The sequence below is a fragment of the Culex pipiens genome, chromosome 1, assembly GCF_016801865.2.
Source record: "Culex pipiens pallens isolate TS chromosome 1, TS_CPP_V2, whole genome shotgun sequence".
Taxonomy (NCBI): Eukaryota; Metazoa; Arthropoda; class Insecta; order Diptera; family Culicidae; genus Culex; species Culex pipiens.
The window spans coordinates 133,440,990-133,460,140 of NC_068937.1; the positions used below are offsets into that span (position 1 = coordinate 133,440,990).

At 35.3% G+C, this 19,151-nt stretch overlaps 2 protein-coding genes across 4 annotated transcripts; one reads left to right on the plus strand and one right to left on the minus strand.

The window, feature by feature from the left end:
- Nucleotides 1-2,757: 2,757 nt before the first annotated feature.
- On the plus strand, nt 2,758-9,681 carry LOC120431609 (protein transport protein Sec23A). Of its 3 annotated transcripts, none has more exons than XM_039596716.2 (4): nt 2,758-2,916; nt 2,984-5,205; nt 5,396-5,410; nt 9,277-9,681. In XM_039596716.2, the coding sequence occupies exons 2-4, from the start codon at nt 2,986-2,988 to the stop codon at nt 9,364-9,366; spliced, it is 2,325 nt and encodes a 774-aa protein (XP_039452650.1). In that variant the 5' UTR covers nt 2,758-2,916; nt 2,984-2,985; the 3' UTR covers nt 9,367-9,681. The 3 variants fall into 3 exon arrangements, with proteins under 3 accessions (XP_039452650.1, XP_039452665.1, XP_039452657.1); XM_039596723.2 differs by having other exon boundaries at nt 2,777-2,924; XM_039596731.2 differs by lacking the exon at nt 5,396-5,410.
- Nucleotides 9,682-10,146: 465 nt separating this feature from the next.
- Nucleotides 10,147-16,030, minus strand: LOC120431628 (calcineurin B homologous protein 1). The gene is made up of 2 exons (XM_039596740.2): nt 15,898-16,030; nt 10,147-11,044 (listed from the first exon to the last, which is right to left on the minus strand). Exons 1-2 carry the CDS (start codon nt 15,962-15,964, stop codon nt 10,542-10,544), a joined length of 570 nt encoding a protein of 189 aa, XP_039452674.1. The 5' UTR covers nt 15,965-16,030; the 3' UTR covers nt 10,147-10,541.
- Nucleotides 16,031-19,151: the final 3,121 nt, after the last annotated feature.

Genomic DNA, 19,151 nt, shown 5'->3' on the forward strand with positions numbered 1-19,151 from the left:
AAAACTAAAAACTAAAAACTAAAAACTAAAACTAAAACTAAAAACTAAAAACTAAAAACTAAAAACTAAAAACTAAAAACTAAAAACTAAAAACTAAAAACTAAAAACTAAAAACTAAAAACTAAAAACTAAAAACTAAAAACTAAAAACTAAAAACTAAAAACTAAAAACTAAAAACTAAAAACTAAAAACTAAAAACTAAAAACTAAAAACTAAAAACTAAAAACTAAAAACTAAAAACTAAAAACTAAAAACTAAAAACTAAAAACTAAAAACTAAAAACTAAAAACTAAAAACTAAAAACTAAAAACTAAAAACTAAAAACTAAAAACTAAAAACTAAAAACTAAAAACTAAAAACTAAAAACTAAAAACTAAAAACTAAAACTAAAACTAAAAACTAAAAACTAAAAACTAAAAACTAAAAACTAAAAACTAAAAACTAAAAACTAAAAACTAAAAACTAAAAACTAAAAACTAAAAACTAAAAACTAAAAACTAAAAACTAAAAACTAAAAACTAAAAAACTAAAAACTAAAAACTAAAAACTAAAAACTAAAAACTAAAAACTAAAAACTAAAAACTAAAAACTAAAAACTAAAACTAAAAACTAAAAACTAAAAACTAAAAACTAAAAACTAAAAACTAAAAACTAAAAACTAAAAACTAAAAACTAAAAACTAAAAACTAAAAACTAAAAACTAAAACTAAAAACTAAAAACTAAAAACTAAAAACTAAAAACTAAAAACTAAAAACTAAAAACTAAAAACTAAAAACTAAAAACTAAAAACTAAAAACTAAAAACTAAAAACTAAAAACTAAAAACTAAAAACTAAAAACTAAAAACTAAAAACTAAAAACTAAAAACTAAAAACTAAAAACTAAAAACTAAAAACTAAAAACTAAAAACTAAAAACTAAAAACTAAAAACTAAAAACTAAAAACTAAAAACTAAAAACTAAAAACTAAAAACTAAAAACTAAAACTAAACTAAAAACTAAAAACTAAAAACTAAAAACTAAAAACTAAAAACTAAAAACTAAAAACTAAAAACTAAAAACTAAAAACTAAAAACTAAAAACTAAAAACTAAAAACTAAAAACTAAAAACATAAAACATAAAACTAAAAACTAAAAACTAAAAACTAAAAACTAAAAACTAAAAACTAAAAACTAAAAACTAAAAACTAAAAACTAAAAACTAAAAACTAAAAACTAAAAACTAAAAACATAAAACATAAAACATAAAACTAAAAACTAAAAACTAAAAACTAAAAACTAAAAACTAAAAACTAAAAACTAAAAACTAAAAACTAAAAACTAAAAACTAAAAACTAAAAACTAAAAACTAAAAACTAAAAACTAAAAACTTAAAAACTTAAAAACTAAAAACTAAAAACTAAAAACTAAAAACTAAAAACTAAAAACTAAAAACTAAAAACTAAAAACTAAAAACTAAAAACTAAATTAATAAAGAAATTTTTGAAATTTAAGAAATTTAAGAAATTTAAGAAATTTAAGAAATTTAAGAAATTTAAGAAATTTAAGAAATTTAAGAAATTTAAGAAATTTAAAAAATTTAAGAAATTTAAGAAATTTAAGAAATTTAAGAAATTTATAAAATTTAGGAAATTTAAGAAATTTAAGAAATTTAAAAAATTCAAGAAATTTAAAAAATTTAAGAAATTTAAGAAATTTAAGAAATTTAAGAAATTTAAGAAATTTAAGAAATTTAAGAAATTTAAGAAATTTAAGAGATTTAAGAAATTTAAGAAATTTAAGAAATTTAAGAAATTTAAGAAATTCAAGAAATTTAAGAAATTTAAGAAATTCAAGAAATTTAAGAAATTTATGAATTTGGTTCTTAATACTAAAAACTTAAAACATCATGTACATGTACGCCTCAATTTTTTTTTAATCGATTTGAAAACTTATTTGAAAAAAAATAAACGCAGCATTGATAACGATACAGAAAGTATCTTGCTTGACCTCTCGTGCTTGACAGCTCTTTCTAAGGGGACTATAGTTGATCCATCACAACAATTGAACCTTGACAATAAGGTTCTTAAGCCCTATGTAAATTTGTATGCACAACGGAAAAAACACGATTAAAAATAATTTCTGGTCCTTTTTCTCTTCATTTTAATTCCAAAAAAAACAAGATTTTTTTTTTTTTTTGATGGATCAACTATGGTTCCCTTGAAACGAGCTGTCAAGAAGGGCCGCGAAGTACATTTTTAAAATTGGTTTAAAATCCATTTTAAATCCTTTGCGATCGTAATAAGGGTCATTGTGCTCAGAAAAATAAGCTTTATCATTGTGACGAAAATTTCACAAATTTAAGCTCAATTTTAGGACCCAATTTACTTTACTTTCTTACATGAAAATAACGAAAAGCGATCCAAAATTGTTTTAGGCTATTTTTTACCACTCTAATTTATTTGAGAAATTTTGTCTGCAAATTACTTTTAACCACTTTAACTTTTTTACTCAAAATTTTCAAGCTGACCCTGCCTATCTTGGCTATCTTGTTATGCATGATCGCCGCGTTCCCAAAGGGCGCCAATCTAGCAAAGTCGCAAACCAAATGAAATTTCAAATTAATGCACGGAAAACTGAAAACTTTAATTTTGGAGTTTGATTTTCGCACTTTTCATACAAATTTATCATTTCAACTCACACAACCAAAATAGGAAAACGTCCGATTTCCATTCACCGTGTCTCTTTGACAGTCCGACGCTGACGTGTTTTTCGCTGTCTGTCCTTCAAGTTTGGCACCAGCAGCAAATCGATTTCGTCGTCTGGAAATCTGGAACTTTTTCATAATTCGTGGCAAAAGTATGTGCTAAGTTGGTCTAAAGTGCGTTAAAAGTGAAGCTTATTGCTGCGTGCACCCGGGAACGATAAAAAGTTGCAGGTTTGTTGGTTGGATTTGGCGTTCCGAAGGGGAGGGTGAGGTTAATCGTTCCGGATTTTCCCCGCAGGGATGACCACGTACGAGGAGTTTATCCAGCAGAACGAGGACCGCGATGGGATTCGCTTTACGTGGAACGTGTGGCCGTCGAGCCGGATCGACGCGAGCAGGTTGGTGGTGCCGCTGGGATGTTTGTACCAGCCGCTGAAGGAGCGGCCGGATTTGCCGCCGATTCTGTACGATCCGGTCGTGTGTACGCGGACCACTTGCCGGGCGATTTTGAACCCGATGTGCCAGGTGGACTACCGGGCCAAGCTGTGGGTGTGCAACTTTTGCTTCCAGCGGAATCCGTTTCCGCCGCAGTACGCGGCCATTTCGGAGCAGCACCAGCCGGCGGAACTGATTGCCGGGTTCAGTACGATCGAGTACACGATCACGCGGGCACCGTGCCTGCCGCCGGTGTTTTTGTTCGTGGTGGACACTTGCATGGACGAGGAGGAGCTGGGCGCGTTGAAGGATTCGCTGCAGATGTCGTTGAGCTTGCTTCCGGCAAATGCGTTGGTCGGGTTGATTACGTTCGGGAAGATGGTCCAGGTGCATGAGCTGGGGACGGATGGCTGCTCGAAGAGTTACGTGTTCCGCGGGACGAAGGATTTGAGCGCGAAGCAGATCCAGGACATGCTGGGGATTGGCCGGGCTCCCGGGCCGAATCAACCGCAGCAGCAGCAGCAGCGTGGTCCGACGGGGGTTGTTCCGCCGGCGAACCGGTTCCTGCAGCCACTGCACAAGTGCGACATGGCGCTGACGGATTTGCTTGGGGAGTTGCAGCGGGATCCGTGGCCGGTTCCGCAGGGGAAGCGATTCTTGCGATCGACTGGGGCGGCCCTTTCGATTGCCGTTGGGTTGCTGGAGTGCACCTATCCGAACACTGGAGCACGGATTATGCTGTTCTGCGGAGGACCGTGCTCGCAGGGACCCGGCCAGGTCGTGGACGATGAGCTGAAGCACCCGATCCGATCGCATCACGACATTCACAAGGACAACGCGAAGTTCATGAAGAAGGCGATTAAGCACTACGAAGCGTTGGCGTTGAGGACGGCCACGAACGGGCATTGCATCGATATTTACTCGTGCGCGCTGGATCAGACCGGGTTGATGGAGATGAAGCAGTGCTGCAACTCGACCGGTGGCCACATGGTCATGGGAGATTCGTTCAATTCTTCGCTGTTCAAGCAGACTTATCAGCGAGTGTTTGCGACGGACGGGAAAGGTGACCCGAAGATGGCCTTCAACGGAACGCTGGAGATCAAGTGTTCGAGAGAGTTGAAGATTGAGGGTGGCATCGGTTCGTGCGTTTCGTTGAACGTGAAGAACGCTTCGGTGTCCGACTCTGACGTCGGAATGGGCGGAACCTGCCAGTGGAAGCTCTGCACAATGACGCCAAACACGTCGATGGCGTTCTTCTTCGAGGTCGCGAATCAACACGCGGCACCGATTCCGCAGGGCGGACGCGGCTGCCTTCAGTTCATCACCCAGTATCAGCATTCCAGCGGGCAGCGACGAATCCGCGTTACGACCGTGGCCCGCAGCTGGGCGGACGCCACGTCAAACCTTCCGATGATCAGCGCCGGATTCGACCAGGAAGCCGCAGCCGTACTCATGTCCCGAATGGTCGTCTACCGGGCGGAAACCGACGACGGTCCGGACACGCTGCGCTGGGTCGATCGCCAACTCATCCGACTCTGCCAGAAGTTTGGCGAATACGGCAAAGACGACCCGAACAGCTTCCGACTCGCGGAAAACTTCTCCCTCTTCCCCCAGTTCATGTACCATCTCCGGCGGTCCCAATTCCTGCAGGTCTTCAACAACTCCCCCGACGAAACGACCTTCTACCGGCACATGCTCATGCGCGAAGACCTCACCCAATCCCTCATCATGATCCAACCCATTCTCTACTCGTACTCCTTCAACGGCCCACCGGAACCGGTCCTGCTCGACACCTCCTCCATCCAGCCGGACCGAATTCTCCTGATGGACACCTTCTTCCAAATTCTCATTTTCCACGGAGAAACAATCGCGCAGTGGCGGTCGCTCAAGTACCAGGACATGCCCGAGTACGAAAACTTCAAGCAGCTGCTGCAAGCCCCCGTCGATGACGCGCAGGAAATCCTCCAAACGCGATTCCCCATGCCGCGGTACATCGACACCGAACAGGGCGGATCGCAGGCGCGGTTCCTGCTCTCGAAGGTCAACCCGTCGCAGACCCACAACAACATGTACGCGTATGGACAGGTGAGTTTCCGAGTTCTTGCTTAAAATTTTCGAACCAAAATCTAATTCGAACAAATTATTTATGATTTTTTTTCTTCTTTTTATTTTAACGCGTGTTTGTGTGATTTGATCAAACTCAACAAAAAAATCCTTCTATTTCGACTGGAAATCGTCATTTCCCTCTCTCCACAAACACAAAATTCCATGGCAGATGGCCGCACCGACGGTAGATATTGGAGACATTTCCGTTTTTAATTTAAATTTAATTGTTTTATCGGTGGTTGTGGGTTTAAATTTTGGGCCTAATCGGATTCATCGTAGGATTTGGGAAACAAATTATACCTTTATTTTTAGGCGAAATTGCAGGCAAAATCAATTCCTAACAAAATTTGGATGTACCTCTAACCCTTGGCTCATCAACCTAACATCAGTAATCTAAGTCATATTTTCATATCCTTAAGGTCACACTCCTATCCTTCAAAAAAAAAAAAAAACTGGTGAATCTTCATATTTGTAAAATAATCAAAAATAAGGTAGCACTCATTGTTCATATGTATAAATCATAAAATCAATCCTAGTTAAAATTTCAATTGAAGTAACTAACAAATTGGTATAAAAACTTTTAAGAAAAAAAAAAGAAACTTTATATAATTTTGTATTCGACTTAACGGTGCACATCAACCAGAGCATTTGCACCAAGATTTTTGTTACAGACATTTTAGTATCGTCAAAACTACGGGAACTATCGGTACAATTTTTGATTCATCCCCTAAAGTATTGTCGTTCATATGTTTATAGGACCTTATCAAAAAAAACTCTGGATATACAAACCATGCGTTTTGAGAAAAACTCATTTGAATGTTGAGCATCACTTTTCAATTCCCATTTTAATATAAAAGCAAAATAAGATGTTCTTAAGATAACAAACGATGAAAAACGTAGCTTTTATTGATACTTGATCATCCATATTCAATAAAACATTATTTTCGTCATTATAATTAAGAAAAACAAACATAACTTCTTTTGAAATCACCAACGTCTATATCACCCTGCTGTCATTGCAGGGGAAGCTTTGTTATGATTCGCTTTTCGTCAAAAAATTTATAAATTATAAATTCAAAAAATTCTTAGGTTCAAAAATTCATAACCCGGCAAATTTTAAAATTCTGTTTCTTAAAATTTGGGTCTCTTGGCTAAATTCTAGAATACTTTTTCAAAACAATGTGCCATGGGTTTCCCATGTGTATAGGAACCCTTGAAAAAGTAAGCCAGAAATATGACTCCAAAAATTCTCCAAAGTTATCAATTTTCAGTAATCCAAGATGGTGGCAAAAATTGCGTTATTGAAGAATTTAGGATTTAAAGAATGTAGTATTTATTCAGTTAAGAATATTTTTGTGTCTATTTTTAAATTTATTAAAATTTTTAAATTTTTGTTTTTTTTTAATTCATTTAATTTTTTAAAATTTCTGATTTTTTTTAATTTTAATTTTTAATTTTTTCTTTTAAAAAAATGCTATTACAAATTTCGATCGCAATTTCTCAATGGTAAATTGATATTCGTCGATCGTAAGTCGTAATCTTTTTTTGTGTTATCGTAGTCGAACTGAAAAATTCGTATGAAAAAGTGCGAAAACGAATTCACCCAAGTGCGACTTTCAGTTACAGAGCAAGAATTTCAGACGCACGCACCGTCACACGCGCTCAAAGCGATATCTGTCAACTTTGCGCAAATAATGCACAACTTTTTTAACGCGTTTCTTCCGAGCTCCGTACTTTGCTTTAGGGAGTGTTCTTTTGTTACATAACGCAAAGTTTGAATTTTTAGACCCCCTCCCAGTATGGTTTATGGGTGGCCAAGTTTCAAAAAAGTGACCTTCTCCCTAGCCGTCTCCAAATATTTTTTGGTATTTTTTTTCTCAAAAGTACACATTCTAACCAAGAAAAATCCAAATTTTCAAAGCTCTAAGTGTGTTCATTACGGAGATACGCAAGCTGAAAACCAAAACATGGAGTAAAAAACTAGCGTTTTTCGTAAAAAGGCTGATTGTTTAATTTTAACATAGCTCAGCCATTTTAAATATTTTATTAGGACATTTATACATCGTTGGAAAGGTAATGAGATAAGCTTTGAAACTATTAATAGATAAAATGTTGTTTCCAAACCAAAAACTGAAGTTTTCATCGAATAACTGGAGCATTTTTTTGACATAACTTATTTTTTTGTGTTTGTTAATCGAGTACTTTTTTTGCTAACCGATGCTAAACATGAAACTAAGATCACTTGAAAGATTGGATCATAATCTAACATTGCTGAAATTTCCAGCCTGCGATTTTTTGCGTTTTCGGAGATATGCCATTTTGAACATTTACGTTTTATCAAAAATCAAAATATCAATTTATATGGCATGGACTCACAAAAAGAAACACACAGCAGTAAATAATAAATATTTGACTTAAAATGAATTTATAACGCTTAACAAAATTTTGTTGGGGAGGAGGAGGGGAGGGGGGGGGGTGAAAGAAAGAGGGGGGAGGTGTTGTGCCCTTAAAGTGGGGATGTATTAGCTTATCCATAATTTAATAATATAAACTTGCAATACAATATATACGCAATTCTGTTGTATTTGCAAATGTATGAAAAGACTATTTATTACAAATTTATTATAAACAATCCACTATTGAAAAACATGAAAAGTCATAAAAATCAACGCATACCATTTCAATACCATACAATTACCCAAATTTGTATCAAAAAACATTTAAAAAGCAAAAAAATAATTTGGCCGCCTGTTTGTATGGGGATGACCTATAGTGCCTCCCCTCGTAACAAAATTTTCATACAATTTGCAGCTTTTTATTTATACCTTAAAGTTGAATTCCAAAAAACGTTTTTTTTAAGTTTTTTTTATATGTTTTAGAGTTCTGAAAAAAAAATCATTTTTTACGTTAGGATTTAGGATATTGCTAAACCTGGTATTAGAGATATGATTTTTAAGAAAAAAAAAAAAGATATTTGAAAAACTAATAGTGATGAAATAATTTTTAAGATGCAAAATCAAATTTGCAATCAAAAAAGGTTAGATTTGTTTTATAGTAAGTGCACCGTACCGTTTTCAAGTTATAGACATCCTGAGGGATTTTTTTCGAAATTTTTAAATATGTTTTGAAAGAAAAGCACCTTTGCAAAAAGATTTTTTTTAAATAAACTGAGAAAATTTCCCGCATTTTCTTTTTTAACTTTGTTCATTGGACTGCTAGTTGCTGACTTCAACTCGCGATACGTCAGAAATTATTGGTTCGTATTTTAAAGTTACAAAAAATATTTTGGTGTGAAATAAGGCTGGTACAAACTTTATTTAAAGTTTTTGTCATCCCTCCCTTCAAAGTTGGCCCGAAAAATCAGGGGACAAAAAATTTTAATGGAAATTTTAGTGCAATCAGATGAAATTGATTTAAAATGCATTCCCCTGCGTTTAGAATCATTTTTAGCATGTTTGGGTTGATTTAAACATCTTTAGAATTTTTGAAATTTTTTGATTTTTTTACTTTCAACCTTTTGTGGATATATTTAAAATTTACATACAGGAATCTTTTACAACTATTTTTTTGAGGACGTATCAATAACAAAAATTTGAATTCAAAATTAAATTAAAAGCGAAATTGTAACATTTACACACTTAGATTTTTTATCCTAATTCAGTAGTTAAAAATCGGTAAAGTTTACATCGGTAAACCATCTGTCAAAATGAACAAAATTTTACAGAGTTTCGGTTGTACGATGAACAACAATGAACTTCATTAAGTTTTTACCGAATTCGGTAAATTTCAGTTTACCGAATTGTTCAGCAGTTGAAAATTCGGTAAACTTTACCGAATTCGGTAAAAAAACCTAAGTGTGTATGTTTTAATGTTTTCATCGAAAAAAATAAATTAAAATCTATATTGATTGCTATACTGTAGTCTCTAAAGGTTAAAGTACTCACACATATTTTCATACTGTACACTTACATTGGGCAAGTTTGGTAATTTGTCTCAAACAACCGAAATATCACCCACTCAAATTTAACCCTTCTTTCCCCCCTCACACAGGACGGTGGCGCCCCGGTCCTCACCGACGACGTCTCGCTGCAAGTATTCATGGAGCATCTGAAGAAGCTAGCCGTCTCGTCGACGACGTAAATGGAGGACGCCACAATTTTATCACCAATCCAATCAATCCAACAGCAGGAGGGTTGCAACTAGGTCACGCGATTCAAATTGACGACACTTTTCAATTAAAATTGATATCTACACGCTGCTAGTGTCGAAGGAGGGTAAAGAAGAAAAAGAAGGAGGGGCGAAACAATGATTAAGTGACGAATTGAATGTATTCAAGTGTTTGTTTTTTAGGAGAGTAAATTTTCTTTATGTGTTGGATGAATAAACTAAAAGTATATTACTATATTGATAGCCGCTAGGAGAATAATAAATTACGCAATGGGAAACCGCACAAAATGATTTCTTTTCGTGTTCGTTAAAATTGAAAGAAAGCCTTTTTTACATTACATTGAAGCTAACGATTACAACACACATTGTAACTAGTTTTATTTGGTTTAATACTTTCTGCAATCCGCCTCATTTTCTATTACTATTTACACCACGCATTTACAAGCTACACAAATAACTATTCATGCTTTCTTCACCATTGTCATCATTGATAATGTTACTCAATTTTTATTTCCCTCAATCAGCGCCGCTCGTCGTGTGCAAATGTTATTTTAAATGAACAAAAAAACAAATACACTTTTCCCTCCTTAAAAATATTTGATTGTTTGCGAAACGTTGGATGGACAAGAAAATTCTGTTCACCTTTCACATGTATTATCTTGGTGGTCCCATCGAAGCAACCCTGGCCAACTTTGACAGCTCGGTTTTTCCGTGCGTTTGTCGAGTAAAGACGTCAATCCCAACATGGAAAAGCGTTTTTTTCGGGGTTTTTCTTGTGCGTTGTGCGATTTGTTGGAGAAGGAGAAATAAATCAGTCTTGTAGTCAGTTTTGGACAACAAAACGGACCAATTTCTAGCGGAATCCGAAAAAAATACGCTCTGGTCACCACAATGGCGCAGTTTATTCCGGATCTTACGTTTTGAGGTTAGTCGATTTCCTTTTTTGAATTCTTTCAGCATCCAACATCCGGCAAACAATCTTCTCACCCCAAAAAGAACCAATCCAACCCAAAATTCAGAAAAATGCACCGACCATAACCAATGTGTGTGTGTGTGTTGACTTCCTAGGCTGGTCCGCCGCCACCCCCTCCCCCTCCCTCGCCCCTCCCTAAATGGGCGAACCAGTCACACCACGACGAGCGCCGGCTTCAGTTGAGGAAACGAATGCTCATCTTCTGCTCGACGTCGGTGCGCTCCAGCGCGCGGCAAAAATCATCGAACGTAATCTTGCCCTGGCCCATCGAGTCCGCCTCCACGATCGTCCGCTCCGCGATGCTGTTCAGCTGGTCCTGGCTAATGTTCGCCCCCACCATCATGTGCAGAATGCTCAGCAGCTCCTCCCGCGAAATCGTCTCGTCGTCGTCCAGGTCGTACATCTTGAACGCGAACCGCAGCTTCTCCTCCCGGCTGTTGAGTTTGTTCTCCTTGCTCGGTTTAATCGGCCGGAAGTGGGCCAGCACCTGGGTGAACTGGCGGAAGTTGACCCGGTCGTCGCTGCTGTCCGCGAAGAAGGAGTGCACGATGCGCTCGCACAGCGGATTGATGGCCAGTTCCGGGATGCGCAGGAAGTCCTCCCGGGACAGGGTTCCGCAGTCGCTGCGGTCCAGCGAGGTGAAGCGCGAGTACAGGCGCTCGATCTGGTTGGGGGTGACTGTGGGGAAGGGATTTGGAAATTGAAAGATGAAATAAATTTATTCAAAAATTGCAAAATTTTAAACAAATTAAAAACATATACAAATGAAAAAAAGTTAAAAAAAACGCGAAATTAAAAAAAATAAAATTATTAAGCGCAAAAAATACAAATAATAAACAATTACATTTTAATTGTATTTTTTACATTTTTTGTTCAGAGTTCGGAAAACCACTCACTCACAAATCGAATAGGCTTCCTCACAGCAAACACTCTCGATACTCACCGTGAGTGTGAGGGCTGAGTAAATTTAGTCATAGGGGCAGGGGGGGCAGAATGGACCAGGGGGGCAGAATGGGCCACCCTTGGTTTTGGGCTTTAGAATGGATTTAGACCAATTGTAAGGCAAGGGTCTTATAAAGGACGTCAAATAACTTCACCATACCGAAAACGACGTTTGAATTCATTGTATTTTCCGAATTATGAGCAAAAATGAAAATTTATTGACAAAACTACGCAAATGTTGTTTATTTCGAGGTTTTTAAATAAGCTTTCTGAAAAGTTGGATTGTTTGAAAAAGTTTGCTCAATGCTTATAACGTTACTAGATGTTACTACCAAGGTATACAAACAACAACGGAACCTTAAAAGCATTTAGAGACTTGGTGGTGGAAGTGTTAAATTAAAATCCACTTGGGGGCAGAATGGACCACTCTTATCCTGCCTTGTAAAAACAATCAAAAGTTATGAAATTTGGATTAAATGGATTATTTCACTCCTGGTAGCTTCACAAATAACGTTTAATGCAACATTAGTTGATTTTTTAGTTGTTTTGATGATTATTTGTAAGAATAGTGTCCTTTTTCAACATATTAACACTATTTTCAAAAATCTTTGTTTTGGTAAGTGACTATTTTTATTAAAGTGGTCTAACTTCATGGAAACTATGTTAGAAAGGTACCTTAAGTCATTTCTTATCTCCCTTCAACGTTGTATTAGACAAAATGGCTTGTTTTTTAAGGTGGCCCATTCTGCCCCGCAGGGTGGCCCATTCTGCCCCGCACCCTGGAAAAAATGTCGAAAAAACTTTTTTTTTTAAGTGGCTCAAAAACAGTTTTAAGCTAAAAAATTTCATCAACCAAGTATATAACATTAAAGGGAACATCCCAAAGCATAAGCCTACTACACTGAATTCATATGTTTTCATGTTTTTCTATGGTTTTTGGCGCATTTTACTTAGGCGGGCCATTCTGCCCCCCCTGCCCCTATTTGAGTAAAATGAGGATGTGAGTAGGCCGTTTCCAACAATTTGTTATTTACAAAATCAATGACCAAATCAAGCGTCTTTATCAATCGGTTGTACATTCGAGGTAGCGTCAATGTCTATAAATCCGAAGGTTCTGTGTTGGAGCATCAGCAGCCGCTGGTGGCTCTAGCCTAAAGCTGTCTAAAGCACTGGAATCGGCCTTTTTTAATTTTCAGGTCAAAGCCACCGGCGGCTACTGCAACTTCTTCGGCGTGTCCCGATTCTGAATGTCTAAACTACCTCCGACCTATCCGTCGTTAGGACAGTTGGAGCCGACAACAAACTTTGCGATAGAAAAAAAATAAACTCGTTGAAAAAAAAACAATTAAAAATCAGGATTTGAACCCCTGTAATAAAAAAAAATCTATTTGATAGCACTGCGCCTCTACCACCAGGACTACTTTTCCGCTGTTGAGTGAACAAGAAATTCATCGATGTAGAGTTTGACATCTCGAAATTTGTTTTCTAAAATAGCCCTCGTGAGCCCTCAAAGCCCTCTTTGTGAGTAAATGAGGAAGGCCCTCACACTCACCGAGAGTGTTGAGTAATTTACTCGCAGGTAACTTAGTTTTTCCTCATGGTTGAGTAACTCGTGAGTGAGTTTCCGAACTCTGTTTTTGTTGAATAGTTTTTCAATTTTAATTATTTAATCATGATTTCAAAATAAAAAAAAATAAAATTTTAAAATATAAGTATTGAAAAAATTCTGAAATTCTGAAATTTCAAATTTACAAAACCAAAACAAAATATTTTTTTAAGTTAAGTTTAGGACCATCCACAAACCACGTGGAACACTTTTTAGGAAAACTAAAAAAAAATTAAAGAAAAATTAAGTTTGAAGTTAAAACATTTTAAATGAAGATAATAAAAAAGACCAAAATGTTGTTTTATTTTTATCATTTTTCAAGATTTCAAAATTCTATAAGTTTCAACTTTAAAATTCTAATAAATAAAAATCCAAGATTTAAAACAAAAATTAAAAAAAAAAATCTATAAATTTTTTGAATTTTAAATTTCTAGAGTCCTAAAATTTTCGAATTCTTAAATTTTAAAACTTTTAAATTTCTAAAACTTAAAAATATAAAATTTCAAAATCTTTATTGAAATTGGAAGAATTATAAATATGAAATTCAAAAATTTCATTTCAAATGTTATTTAAAAAAATAAAACTTTGAAATTCTTAACAATCCAAAATTTGAAAAGTCTTACATTTGATTGAAAAAAAAAACAAATTCCTAAAATTCAAGAATTCTTAAATTCTGAGTCCTAAAATTCTCGAACTCTTAACTTTTAAAACTTTAAATTTCTAAAACTTAGAAATATCAAAATTTCAAAATAAAAAAAAAATATAAAAAAACTTGAAAGAATTCTAAATATGAAATTCAGGAATTTTATTTCAAATGATTTATGTTTTTCAAAATATCTTAAAATTAAAAGTTTTAAATTCTAAAAATAATCCAAAATTAAAAAAAAATTCTAGAGTACTAAAATTCTCGTATTCTTAAGTTTGTATGCTTAAAGTTTTTAAACTTTAAAATATAAAAATTCCAAAAGGGACCATTCAATAAAAAAAAATTACAAAATATTGATCCTTGCACTGTAACTTGGATTTGGCCCGCACTTTTCTCTCGCACTTTTGACAACAAAATTTCCAAAAACTAGGCAACCAGCAGTTGTTTATTTACATTTCCAGTCGCAGTTTCCACCAAACTTGACATTCGCACTTTAAATTTGCGATTGACAAGTGAGCAACATCGGCTCGCTTTGATAATTTTTTGAGAAAATTAAAATTTCCCAAGCCATTTTGACAAGTCGCAATAGTGCGATCGATAGCAATAATTTAGTGCGAAGTCCAAGTTAGTGAGAATTGCGCAATATTTATGGAAATTTAAAGAATTCTAAATATGAAATTCAATAATTTTGTTATTTAACAGTTTCAAAATTTATGTTATTTCTCCCCCCCCTCCCCCCCCCTTCTTTCAAAATCGTTCCGGAAAATAAGGGAGGTTTTCTCGAAAACCTTCAACATTTTAGAAGGCTAATAAACTTGAAAGGAGTTAGGAATGTTTATAATCATATTTATCATGTTTGAGCTTGTTTAAAAATATTGCAAAATTTTATTACATTCCGAGGGATTTTTACTTTTTAACATTTCGATGCCAACATTTCGAAAAGCGTCATGTACACACCATCCTTTTTGAGAAAAACGCATTTAAATGTTGAGCATCCATTTTCAATTCCCATTTTAATATAAAAGCAAAATAAGATGTTCTAATGATAACAAACGATGAAAAACGTTGCTTTTATTGATACTTGATCATCCAAATTTAATTAAACATTATTTTTCGTAATTTTATTTGAGAAAAACAAACATAATTTCTTTTGAAATCACCAACGTCTATATCACCATTGAGGGGGACGCTTTGTTATGATTCGTTTTTCTTCGCCGAATGTACATGGCGCTTTTTTCATGATGCTTTTTTTTCGTCACGTGGTTCATGTAGTCTTTTATTTGACAGCTTGACAGGGCTATATAAACAGGGACTGCTGATGGCAGAGATTTTGTTTATGTTACTTTATTTAAAATCATGATTAAACAGACTTTACTGAAGTAACTTTTGCTCATTTTTGGTGGAGAGGTAGCTCATTACGAGTACTTTCAGAATATGCAATAATCCAGAATATGTCAAAATGTACATGATGCCTTTTGAAATGTTACCGTCGATTTTTAAGTTTAGTTTGTCGTATACTTTGAGAAATCACATGTCCCACCAAGTATTTTCTTGCACGGAATCACCGAGTTTTATGAAGCATTAATTATGACTTGGTTTAGCAAAAGGATCACAAATAAGAGTGATAAACTGCTTACTGGGGCGAATAGGAACCGACGGGACAATTATGCTTAGAAACACAGAAATCGGTCGAAAAATAGAGCAAACGGCAGTACAGTACAGAAAAAAGCATTCTTTTCGCAAAAAAAAAATGTGATGCTTAGAATCGAAAAACTACCTAATTGTAGGTAAGTTCCACATTTTTTATTTATTGAAGAAATGTTTTTTTTTTTCGAAAAATCTCAGCAACAAAATAAATAATAATCAAGGCATTTGCCACGAGTGTTCCCTCAATCGCCTCCCCGCAGATAAGAGCAGCAAAAAGTCGTGTTGATAGCGACAAATGAATTACCTCCTCCTACATTATCAAAGCTAGAAAACTCGTCCAAGTACACGCTCGGCAAACAGAAAAGCACCTTTAACTAGCTCACCGTTTTCAGCGTGAGTTTTATCACGACGGCGACGACGACGCCTCCTCGGTGTGCTTTATCGGTTCCGTCGCTTTAATTACCTACTTCTAGCTCCTAACTGTAATATGCAACGAGTCTGTTCTATTGCGATGCAATTATCTGTTTAGTGTTTTGCACCTGCACAAAATTGATATTCAATTCTGGAGTACATTTTTAAAATTTCGTATGGTTTTAAACAAATCTATTTTCATTCTCTAAGAATTTCGCCCATTTCAATGTTTGTTATTGAATTCCTGATCGATTCGTTCCCACAAGGCCACACACTTACATCCCGTTTCCTCGTGAATTTGCGTAATTTCCTCCTCCCGGAGCAGCAGCGAAGATTTGTTGCCCATTTTAAGTTTTTAGCGACGAGTTCAAAGTGCGTTGTTTCCCTAAATTAGGTTTTACGCCGACTCGATTTGGAGGTTAGAAAGGAGTGCACTGTTTACATGGACTTAGCACAGTTCGATGCGGTCGTCGATTTTGTTCGGGGAAATTCGTCGACAATCGACGAAGACCATGTAAACAGTGCACACGAACTGTCAAATGACGTCACGGTGTAAAACCTAATTGCGAGCAGCACGACTGGTGTAAATAACTGTTCTTGTTGTGAACGAACCACCTTGACGGAGGCACACACAAACACACGCGCGCGGAAGCACCGGAGGAGTAATCGGAACGGAACACAAAACTTTTGCTTCCAGCTCGTTGCCGTGACTTTGGATGAATGACGAGTCAGCCAGAGGAGGGTGGTTTTTTTACACAAATACACACCGTCAAGCAAAAACAACAACAACAAACGATGACAGACGCGGCGTGTCTGTTTGTTGACTCCCTTCAGGAGTTTAGGTTTGATTGGCTGGAAAGAGAACAGTGGAATTTGATGCAGCTGAATTGGCCAAAAAAAAAGCTGGAACAATTACAGGCGGCAAAAAAAATCAAAATTTCAATGTAAATTAAAGTGCAATCAATTAAAAGCAATTTAAAATGCATTCCCCTGCGTTTAGTGTCATTTTAAGCTTGTTTGGGTTCGTTCAAAAATCCTTAGAATTTTTGAAAATATTCGATGTTCACAGCAAAAAGCAAAAAGTTTGTTTTTTGATATTTTGTTTGCATTTTCTGAAAACTAATTATTCCAAAACAACTGAACTAGTGAGTAGTGTAAAATACATTTTAAACACTGTTTTCATTCAAATATTGATGCTATGCTTTCATTCATTCATTCATTGTTATTTCAATTTTTAATTGTTTTCATTTTTGTTGTTTTTTTACACTTCTGTTTCTGGTTGGCAAACTTCGAATAAAATCTGTACCGTACCTTATAAGGTCCTTTAAAAAAAACACAAAAATCCTCGCAAAAATCATTAAACAAAAATAGAATTTTAGAGTTATTCCATTTAAAAAATAACATTTTCTTAGTTCAAAAAATTTATTTTTATTGTATCTTGAAATTAAAAAATTCAAAAAGTAATTTGTTACATTATTTCAACATTTAAAAGAATCTAAAATTAATCAAAAGAACATTCAAAACTTTAACATACCAGAAACATGAAAAAAATCAAGGACTCGAATATTTAATGCAGGATTTAAGATTTTTTCGAATATTTAAAACTCTAAATATATATTTTTAATGAATTCTAAAATTTAAAAGTTCTAAAATGCTACTACTTCTTCAATTTTGAATTTGAAAAAAAATGTTACTTACTTTTACCGCTCATACAACCTCCGGGTCATGAGCTGTCTCCAGATGCGCTGCCACTGGACTCGGTCCTGGGCTGCTACTCTCCAATTCCGCTGCGGAACTCCCACGCTTTCCAGATCTTCCTCCACTTGGTTCAACCACCTTGCACGTTGCGCCCCCCTCCGCCGCGTTCCAACCGGCTCCGAATGGAGCACTTCCATTCGAGCAGTTTTTGCTTTTTTCTACAATGTATTTCTTATGGAGCGAACTGTCAAACTGTTTCGTACATGGTACACTTTGTACGCCGGGAAAGGTAACCAGACCGTAAGTTACTTCAAAGTTATTAAAAAAATTGTATACAACCATCAAAAAATCTAATTTCTAAAGTTTTTATATTTTAAATTTTGGAATCTTAGAAATTTTATCTCCAGCGGACTCTCTCTGTGCCGATATTGAAAGGACCGTCGAAAACGGGAGGTATCAAATTATAGAACGAAAAAATCAAAACATGCTATTTGAAGTCACTGAAAAATAAATTGACAGATAGAGTGTATTGATATCGAGAAAATTGACAGTCATAGAGCCGACTGTATTTGCATTTTTGAATATTTCTGGCAAAAATGAATGATTAAAAAAATTTAATAAAATATTTTCTCTTTTAATAATTTGAATACTGAGCTATACCCTTTCTCGGCCTATTAATATTATCGGCATATCGTAAAGTGTGTTTGATTATTCGAAAGAAATGAATAGTTAATTTATAAATTAAATTAATTCGAAAAATAAATAAAAACGAGCAGTAAATTGCAGAATCAGTCTTTTACTTACTTTTGGAGAATGAATTTGTGATTGATGTAAATGCAAAATAAAATGTGTTTTGTTTGCTAAAAGAAAGTCTCGGCATAAAATAGCGGCAAATTGGGTCCTCAAATGAAGTTTAAATTTGTGATATTATTGCTCATATCGATAAAGCTTATTTTTCTGGGTACAATGACCCTTTGAAGACCCCAAAGGATTTAAAATGGATTTTTAATTGAATTTAAAAAAAAATAACTTCACGGTCCTTCTTGACAGAAAAGGTCCTACTTGACAGCTCGTTCCAAGGGGACCATAGTTGATCCATCGAAAAAATGTTGTCTTGTCAATATTTTTTTTTTGCGTAAAATGAAAAAAAGTGATCAGAAATGGTTTTTAATCGTGTTTTTTACCGTTGTACATAAAAATTGACATAGGGCTTAAGCTCCCAATTGCAAAAGTGATAAAAATAGGCCCAAAAGCTTAGTGTGATGATAATGGTTAAATTTCCCCTCGTTGCAATTATGAGGTAAAATAATTTAAGGAACTAAAAATCTCAATCAATTCAATTCAATTTATTCGCTCTACAGCATTGCCTTGGCGTTCTCAATTGCGAGATTCCTACTCGAAACTAGGTGTTCGAAGGCTTGATTGTTGAGGCAATTGCAAACCTCTTTTTACACCTTAGCTTCCATCCACCCCGGGATTCGAACTGACGACCTTTGGATTGTTAGTCCAACTGCCTACCAGCGACTCCACCGAGGCAGGGACCCAGGGAGACGACTCCTACACCTGGACTGAGCTAACGACCTAACCTTTTAAGGTTAGTCCGGGGCCAACATTTACTTCCCGTCCGACGGAAGGCGTGATCAGACAAATCTCGTCTCGAAAAATGCCACCGGGACCGTCTGGGATCGAACCCAGGCCGACTGGGTGAGAGGCAATCACGCTTACCCCTACTAAAAATCTAGAGTAACGTATTTATGAAAAGGTCGTATGAAAATGCCGAAAGCGAAATCAGCAAATCATTACTTTTGGTTTAGGGTGTATTGATTATGAGTGTT